At 49.1% G+C, this 8636-nt stretch overlaps 1 protein-coding gene across 3 annotated transcripts; it reads right to left on the bottom strand.

Annotated features, from left to right (window-relative positions):
- Positions 1-2577: 2577 nt before the first annotated feature.
- LOC123188434 (serine/arginine repetitive matrix protein 1) lies at positions 2578-8214 on the bottom strand. 3 transcript variants are annotated; one of them, XM_044600554.1, is made up of 6 exons: positions 7992-8174; positions 6358-6463; positions 6016-6270; positions 4665-5866; positions 4243-4458; positions 2578-3230 (listed from the first exon to the last, which is right to left on the bottom strand). In XM_044600554.1, exons 3-6 carry the CDS (start codon positions 6142-6144, stop codon positions 3092-3094), a joined length of 1686 nt encoding a protein of 561 aa, XP_044456489.1. In that variant the 5' UTR covers positions 6145-6270; positions 6358-6463; positions 7992-8174; the 3' UTR covers positions 2578-3091. The 3 variants fall into 3 exon arrangements, with proteins under 3 accessions (XP_044456489.1, XP_044456488.1, XP_044456487.1); XM_044600553.1 differs by having other exon boundaries at positions 4665-6270; positions 7992-8214; XM_044600552.1 differs by having other exon boundaries at positions 4665-6463; positions 7992-8214.
- Between the last annotated feature and the right edge of the window lie 422 nt (positions 8215-8636).

The following is an 8636-nucleotide window of genomic DNA, read 5'->3' as shown; positions in this document are numbered from 1 at the left end:
GAAACTAAAAACCAAAAGAAAATATGACTTACTAAAAAATAACGAAAGAGGCAGTCCTCGCTCCTTCGGCCCCCGGCAAGGCCACAGAATAAGGGCATCTCCAGCCACGCCCTCAAGAAAGCCTCGCCAGGCGATTTTTTCGCGTCGGCGCCAAAAAAACGGCCCAGTCGCGTCCCCAAAAACCCGATTTTCGTCGGCCTGGGTCGAAAACAGCGCCGGCGGACCCAGACCGAACCCGGCGCGCTGGGGGGCGTCCGGGGACGCCGGGGCAAACTGTTTTGGCGCGAAATAGCCGCGGGCCCGCCGCGTCAGCGACACGGCGCCTCGTCTTCCCCCAACGGCCTTGGTTCCCGCGGGGAATCAATGCCAAGGCTGCCGCCGGTCAGCCTTGCCACTGATTTCTCACGGGCGGCGCGTCACGGGACGGCGCGCCGACACCTCCCCTCCCTCGCACGTGTACACACGGGTGCGGCGCGGCTATATAGCCGGTGGCCTGCACTCGCCTGTGCCCACACCAGCCCCGCCCCTCGCCGCCGCCCAGCTCCTCCCTCTCCCTACCTCTCTCGAGCGCCGCCGCCCAGCCCCTCCCTCTATCTCTCTACCTCTCCCGAGTCCGTCGCCATGGCGGAACGCTACCCCGGAGACGAGGCGGCGGCCAACGGCTTCGGCCGCCGTTCGCTCCGCGAACAGGAGTCCTGGCTCCTGTTCCAGGCGAACATCCCGGCGCCGCCGGACATGCGCGCCGGGCCGACGGGGTGGAGGCTCAGCGCCGAGGGAGTGCCCATTCCCCCATTGCCCGACGCCGTGGCGAAGTCGCAGTACTTCGTCGAGGAAGTCGAGGTCGTGCGCGCCTCCCTCACCGACGCCCAACTCTCCCTCCCCCAGTACGCCGCCGACAACCACGCGGCTTGGGCGGCGTATTTCGAGCGCCGCCAGCAGCAGCTCTTGGCATCCATCAACGGCGCGCCGGTGGTTGGTGGCCGGCAGAACGGTGAGGGGCGCCACCTGTGGTGGGGCGTCCCCGGCTGCACACTCGAGGGCGTGCTGACGTACCTCGAGGGCGGCAACGACCCGCCGTTGGCGTACCCGGCGAGGGCGGCCGCCCCGGCGCAGCACCGACGCGCCGGGCCATGGGCGCCAAGGAGGTTCGGGTCCTCCTCCTCTTGTTCCTCCTCCCGATCTTCATCGCACTCCTCCGGCACTCCGGCCCTGCTCGGCGTCAAGGCCGAGCCCGCGGCGGAGAAGCCGCTCGGTCGGCGCACTCGCAGCGCCGGCATCGTCATCAACGAGGGCGGCCGGCGCGCCTGCTCGTCGGCTCCTCCTCCGCGCTTTGTCAAGCCAAAGACGGAGCCGGGGCTCGCGCCGGTGAAGAAGGAGCCGGCCGCGCCGGTGACGACGGAGCTCGACGACGACGACGTGGCCCTGGAATGGGCGTGCAGGGACTCCATAGCTATGGAGAAGGAGCGCCTGGAGAAGGCGAAGGAGCGCCAACGCGCCGCCCTGCTTCGCTTCGCGGAGCGTCGACGCGCCCGCGACGAAGGCGGAGTCGTCGTCATCTACGACAGCGACGTCGACGACGACGCGCCGCCACCAGTCCGCCATGGCGACGCCGGGCAGGGGTCCAGCAGGGGCGCCCGCGTCAAGGAGGAGAAGGCCGACGACGACGATGGCGGCGACGGCAGCGACTTCAGCCAGTTTTTCCTTTAGATTAGTTTATGTATATGAGCTATGTAATGAAAATCCACAAACTTCGCCAAAATGTGCCGAAATTTATCGTGTTTGGCCAAAATTTATCGTATTTGGCCGAATTTCATCGTGCTTAAGCCGAACTTCGCCGAACTTCTTTTATTTTAAAACGTGCCTGGGGGCAGCCCTGGGAAGCACGAACTTCGCCGAACTTCTTTTATTTTAAAACGTGCCTGGGGGCAGCCCTGGGGCCGGCGGCTGGGGACCAACTCGCCCCCAGGCTTAATTTTTGCGTCGGCTCACATTCAAGCGGCGATTTTAGGCGTCCCCAGGAAGCCAACGGCTGGAGATGCCCTAAAAGACAGGAGGCGGACCAAGATGGCAGCGTGGAAGAAACCATAAGGGACGGTGGCTGCTTCTATTTTCCTTGGGCCGAGAGGTCAGGAGAACACAGGCGCTGCTGCTGGCTATGTGTATCTGCTACTCCCTCCCATAATATAAGAGTGTGAGTAAAAAACACTCTTATATTATGGGACGAAGGGAGTATATGCGTTGATCAAGAAAGTGTCGATGACGATAGAAAAGGAGAAATTGTTAGTCTCCAAGAATGAAACCGCCATGTCAAATCAACGCTACCCAATCTCCATCAACCAGCTAAAAGTGGGTTTGTGCACGTATCATCAGGATGCTGGTGTTGGCGTTGGCGGTGGTGAGTGGTGACCAAACTTAAATACCAGACCAGAATCACTAGTCGGCATGACAACCTTGCATCCACCTACCATAAGTAGGCGTTGGCAACAGACAAACGGGCGAGAGCATGAAGGATCAGAATGTCGTTCTTTTTTGCATAAAATATTTCTGATTCATGAGTAGAGGCAGAAAGAAAAGACAGCAGAAAAGTTATCGGGACATATCCAACATATAGTAGTATCCACGACCTAAAACACAGAGCACATACAAACGTATAAAATTATTGTCCTAACTTAAAAATGACCAACACAGCGTCGCAAGTCTGAATTTCGCCCATGCATCACCATGAACTGAACTGCCAGCCAAACACTCGATCACCATGCAGAGGAAGAAGAGGATGATGAATGTCATGAATGTGTAGTAGAGGTTGCAGATATTACAATGTGTACCGCTAACTCCCTCTTTATCAGCAGCAGGGTCCTGAAACAAGCTAAGGTTTGGCATATAATCTTATTCTTCAATAATTGTCAGCAAGGCAGCCATAGCAAGTGCATTATTACTTACTCCTAGTACAGCATAGAGAGCTGGTTCAAGTAAACTTTGCCACATGTAATGATAAATTAATAGTTTATGTTATACTGTTGGTACGATAAAAGCTGTGCAAACTGGTCCCGCCCACCCAGAGCATTGTTTGCAGAGCTCTAGGGTGTAAGATTCACCATGCAGGTGCCTTGGACTTCTCCACAAGAATGATCCTACCATTCCACTCAGTCTCGTCGCAAGCTCGGATTGCTGCATCAGCGTCCTCATCCTTCTCCAGGGATAAAAATCCAAAGCCTCGAGAATCTCCAGTTCTAAGAAAAATTGCAAATTAGGTTAACATCTAGCAAACCTACTTGACAGAGTACAAATGTAGAATGATATTGCCTGGTTTTTTCAGTATACCAGAGTTATTTCATATATAAAATGTTCAAAAAAAGCTCTTATCATATAGTAGTACAGAGTACGTTCTCTGCCAGCCTCATCATCAATTCAATTTCAACTAGTATTAAAAGAGAAACCATCTAATATCCAACTATTTTTGACCATTTTAGTTCAATCGCAACGTAGTACAAACTACAGTCACCGACAGTCCCATCAATCTAGCTTTCTCGTGGTTAATTAATTAGTAAAGGGGCAAACCAGGTAAAATCCAACCAACATCGATTGCTTATAGTTCAATCATAGCAGACATCGCAGCACAAAATTTACCAATTATGCTCTTGCAAGCTGAAATATAAGTGTATGCATAGCATGCCTCGAATATAGTAGAAAAATAATTAGGGGTACTTTTTCTTAGATGTTTCCTTGATCCACATGCAGACAAAATACAACCTTATTTTCAAACGACGGTAGATGGAATCCTAAGTACTCTCCCTATATTTAAACGCAATCCATCAAGTGTTAAAAATATGAGACGGCCTTACAAATCATGCAGCCCGTTTATGAGTTGTGTATCAGTCTGACAAGGTGTGCCTTGTCCATGGTTTCAAAAGGAGAAAAAATGCAAACTTGAGCCGCAATGGAGGAAGTGATGACAAACACTGTATTATAAACTAAAAGAGCCTGCTTGGTAAGCTAAAATGAATTGGCTTGCCAATGTTTGGGGTCAGGCCAGTTGAGAGCAAACCAACAAACTGTGAGAGAAACCACATTGGAAATGTTGGAGCCAAACCAAATTCCGTTGGTACCACCCATTGGCATGGCAAAACTTGGCAAGGCTAACATTTCTAGCAAACCAAGCAGACTTGAAGAGTATCGCAGTGTCTCTCCATTCACAAACAAAGAAACAAGTAGGTACAAATAACTGCATGTGAAAGCGATTACCGTTTATCTCGGACAACCCGCACCCTTGTTACACGTCCAAACTTTGCAAATTTCTTCTCCAACTCTCGCTCTGTGGTGGCATAGCTAAAACCTGCAACAAACAGATTCCGCCCAGGCTTACTCAATCCAGTCTTCCTGTTGGCAGGTGGTGACCAACATCTTTTAGGAGAATGATGCCTTGCTGGAGGTGATCTGTGCCTTGGTGAATGCCTTCTTCTACAATGTAAAAATATATATATAATTAGTACCAACAACATTATAAAACAATAAAAGAAGTAAAACAATCTAGTAACAAAACATAGATCTTCTACTTAAAGTTGCAGAGTCAGAAAACATGTGGTACTGTTGGTTTAAAACATGCTCATCCAAATTCAGATAACAAGAAGGTTGGAGGTTTACTCAGTGGTACACCAAAAAATCACCTTGGAGATCTTCTATGGTGATTCCTAGAGTGTGGAGACCCTGATCGAGATCTACCATGCTCCCTTTTATGTCTAGAGGAATCAGTTTTCCTTGATGGTGACCTTGATTTTGATCTATCTCTCTTCCTTGTTGGGGAGTCCCTCTTTCTTGTTGGGGATTCCCTCCTCCTTGGAGAGGAATCTCTCTTTCTTGGTGAGTCTCTCCTTCTTGGAGAGGAATCCCTCCTTGTTGGGGAATCCCTCCTCCTTGCTGAGGAATCTCTCTTTCTTGGTGAGTCTCTCCTTCTTGGAGAGGAATCCCTCCTTGTTGGGGAATCCCTCCTCCTTGGTGAACCCCTCCTCTTGGGTGAGGCTCTTCTTTTAGGAGATGGAGATCTTCGCCGTGGTGACCCATGCCTCCTTTTAGGGGATGGAGATCTTCGCCGTGGTGACCCATTCCTCCTTTTAGGGGATGGAGATCTTCGTCGTGGTGACCCGTGTCTTCTTTTGGGGGATGGAGATCTTCTGCGAGGTGACCCATCTCTTCTTTTAGGGGATGCAGATCTTCGGCGTGGTGAACCATGTCTTCTTCTAGGGGAAGCTGATCTTCGTCGCGGTGACCCATCTCTTCTTTTAGGGGAAGCTGATCTTCGCTGTGGTGACCCATCTCTTCTTCCAGGGGATGTAGATCTTCGGCGCGGTGACCCATCTCCACGCCAAGATTGTGCTTTTCTTTCTGGAGAGTTATCCCGTGCATGTGGAGACAACTCATGTGAGGGAGCTCTTCTACGGTTGGTGTCATGGTTTTCAGGAGATCCAGGAGATCGGGACCGATGTCTTGCTGGTGGGCTTCGAGAGTCAGCCAAATTATCACCCTCTTTTGCATGATGTGGTGAGTCCAGTTTCTCAGATGAATGAGCATGAGGTGACCTTTCTACTGAAAGTGAGACCCTCCTGGCTGGTGATGGTGTGCCCTTCTCTAGTCCTGCAGACCTTTCAGGTGGAGAATCCCACTGATTGCCAGGCGTGGAAATGCCATTCTCGGTACCAGGATCTTCCTGCTCCATCCCATCCAAATAGGAAGGTGCAGTTGCAGAGTTGAAGTTCTCATTGTCATGTTCATCATGAGGATTAGAATTCCCACCATTCATTTGATCATCATCTGCCCCATTCACTTCATTGTGAAAAGTCTCATGTAACTTTCTGTTGTCCTTATTTCCCATCTGAGGCGCAGAAGAGTTTGGAATTTCATCATCATCATCACCGCTATTGCTAAATTGATAATCCCTACTGCTATTATCAGCTAACATAGAGTCACCAAGATAGGCATCAAAATGTGTAGTTTCTTGTTCAAAGTTTGATATATCATTACCACTGCTTTCATGAAGCTCTGGAGGAAGCACACCTTCAACCACTTCTGTATTCTGATGCACATCATAACCCGGAGAAGTGGTACGTACTTCACAGTCATCATTATGGTGAACTTTCCGTTCAGCTGCATCGTTTTGCATATCAGATTCTATATGCACATGATGTTCCTCGTCTTGCTTCAGGGGAGATGCTGGACTAGTCGAAGCAGATTTCATTGTATTGCACATGATCTGATCATTCATATAGGGTACAGAATCTGCAGACAAATATGAAATTTGATCGGCTGCGTCAACTAAAAGTCCATCATTCAGTGGTGGGGATTCAGGTTGTGTAATTCCTTCACCATGATAATCCATGTGCTCCAACAAGCAACCATCTTGATCTCCAAATAAAGGACCAGGGTCTCCACAAGTCCCATCCAGACTTCTCTCAGGGGATATGTAATCCATCTGGATGTTGAATAAACAGCAAAAATGGAATAGTAAGAGTACATTACAAGAGAGAATTTTATAACAGAGAACTGCATAGATGATAATGCATACCATGCCCAGTTTATACAGTTGAGATACTGATAAAACCCTAAATTAGCATGACACGATAACATTTAAATTCACACATAAAAGGTAACAAACAGCAGAAGATAAATCAAAGCAGCAAAGTCGCCAATTTCCCACCTGATCTCTGTAGAGGATAGCCTCAGATTCATATCCACTAAGATAAACAAAATACGGACTTACTTGTGATGTGGCATTTACAATTAAAGAACTGAAACAATCACAGCATTACATGTAACAAAAAAGAAAATTGTTCTTAAGGAAGAACAATAGTGCAATCCGTTTGTGCAGACGTCCAGCATTTGCAAGTTGCAGGAGCAGGAAATGCAATAAAATGGAAGGATGGTGTGCTCGCAAGGGTGCATCATGAAGCATAAAAGACAACACTGGAACAGCAAAGTAAAACATCCAGTAAAAGACTGCCAGTGCTCCAAACACAATCCAGCGAGGCAACTGTATTTCGAGCAATTTTGCTAATTCAGCTGATGTGGCAACAATAGCAACAACCATGACCCATTCTTAGTACAGTTCTTAAGGACAAGGCATTCGTAATGCTGAACTGTGTCAGTCTATTTATTAGCTAATCAGAACCAAACAAACGAACTGAAATCTTTCCAGAGATTTCAAATTTCTCTTCTGACGACTTATATACATAATTTACACGAACAGTCCTCAACCGCTTAGACCCTGGCGAAACTGAATTTCCATATTTGAAAGGCAGGGCTGCTACTATAGGTTCATCAAACTGGCCTAACACAAGAAAAGGACCATTTATAAAAATAAATAACCAATTTTGACACTTCAGAGCAACAACATGTTCCCAAGTTGTTGAGCAAACATTTATCGTAACAAGTGCAATATGTTAATACAGCTCTTACTACAAGGCAACAATGCCACCTGGCCCTCTACTGGCACACCCCTAAAACACTACTACTAGCTGAAGTGGCAAACCGATATTACAAGGAAACGAATAACAAAGCCCACGACCAAATCGACAAGTTCTAACCTGATACCTCGTCCAGATCCGCATTACGCTTTCACGTCCATCGAGCACATAAAACGGAAACTTAACCGCGTGGAATTATGACCGCACAACCCGTACTAATTTCGGTGTGTAATACAAAAACAAGCAGCATCGAAGCCACTGCTGCATCTAGGCTGTTGGATCCCAGTTCCAGGCAAACGCAATTTCAAATTGACTGATCCCCGTGAAAACCGCATCTGGGGCTAGGATTTACCCGCACAAACCCCAAATTACGACAATCGCGCGAGGGAAAAACAATCGAAGCAAACCCTAAGGGAAATGCGGTGTCGTGTACCGATCTGTGCAGCCAGACTCCCCGCCCCCATCACCAACTAGAATTCCGACCGCAAATATGAGGGGTAAATTGGGGAGAGAAACCACCGAGAGCAGAACCCTCACCTACGAAAGACGCCACGGAGGCAGCCACTTCTGCAGTGGGAGTCCTTCCCTCCTTGCTCCGATGTCCCTTACCCCGGCCCGTGAGAGAAAATTCTCTCCTCCTCCTCCCCCTCCTCCACCCTTGGAGAGAGAAGGGAAGAAGAAGCAATGGATTGAGATTTTTGGGAGGCCGTACGAAATGGAGGGCTCGTGGGGCGTAAGTAGCGTGTGTGGGTACGCTCACCCCCGCGCGGGTTCGCGCAAGGCGTGGGAACCGAGGATCGGGGCCCACCTGGCCCGCGGGCCACGTGTGGAGCCGGTGCGGGCGGGTTTGTTGAGGACGGTAACCACCACCTAACCGGTGTCTGGACCCATCATCGCCGCGTCATATTGGGCCAGGACGAGCCCTTGCCCTTGGACCGGAGACTAATTTTGTGCACAACTATCTCTACACTATCTACTCAAAAAAATCTACTAAAAAAAACTATCTCTACACTAGCTTCTTCTTCCCCTCAAAAAAAAAAAAATAACTCGCTCATTCTGTGTCCTTTTCTAAAAAAAAGCTAATTCTTCGCCCCCTAAAAAAAATAATTCTCCGAAGTAGTTTTCCCTCGAGTTAGGGTTCTGGCCCCTTTCGCCGACTCTTTACCGGCGTTGAGACCACCT

Source organism: Triticum aestivum, chromosome 2A, assembly GCF_018294505.1.
Source record: "Triticum aestivum cultivar Chinese Spring chromosome 2A, IWGSC CS RefSeq v2.1, whole genome shotgun sequence".
In the NCBI taxonomy this organism is placed as follows: domain Eukaryota; kingdom Viridiplantae; phylum Streptophyta; class Magnoliopsida; order Poales; family Poaceae; genus Triticum; species Triticum aestivum.
The sequence above is the reverse complement of the archived record's forward strand: the minus strand, read 5'-3'. Positions and strand labels throughout refer to the sequence as shown.

What these genes read in the sequence shown, in the direction of transcription:
- LOC123188434 (XM_044600552.1), bottom strand. Translation starts at nt 6,463, where the DNA reads ATGGATTACATATCCCCTGAGAGAAGTCTGGATGGGACTTGTGGAGAC. An exon ending in CACCATAGAAGATCTCCAAG is followed by an intron (nt 4,459 to 4,664) that starts GTGATTTTTTGG and finishes TTTACATTGTAG; the next exon opens with AAGAAGGCATTCACCAAGGC. An exon ending in CGGGTTGTCCGAGATAAACG is followed by an intron (nt 3,231 to 4,242) that starts GTAATCGCTTTC and finishes AATTTTTCTTAG; the next exon opens with AACTGGAGATTCTCGAGGCT.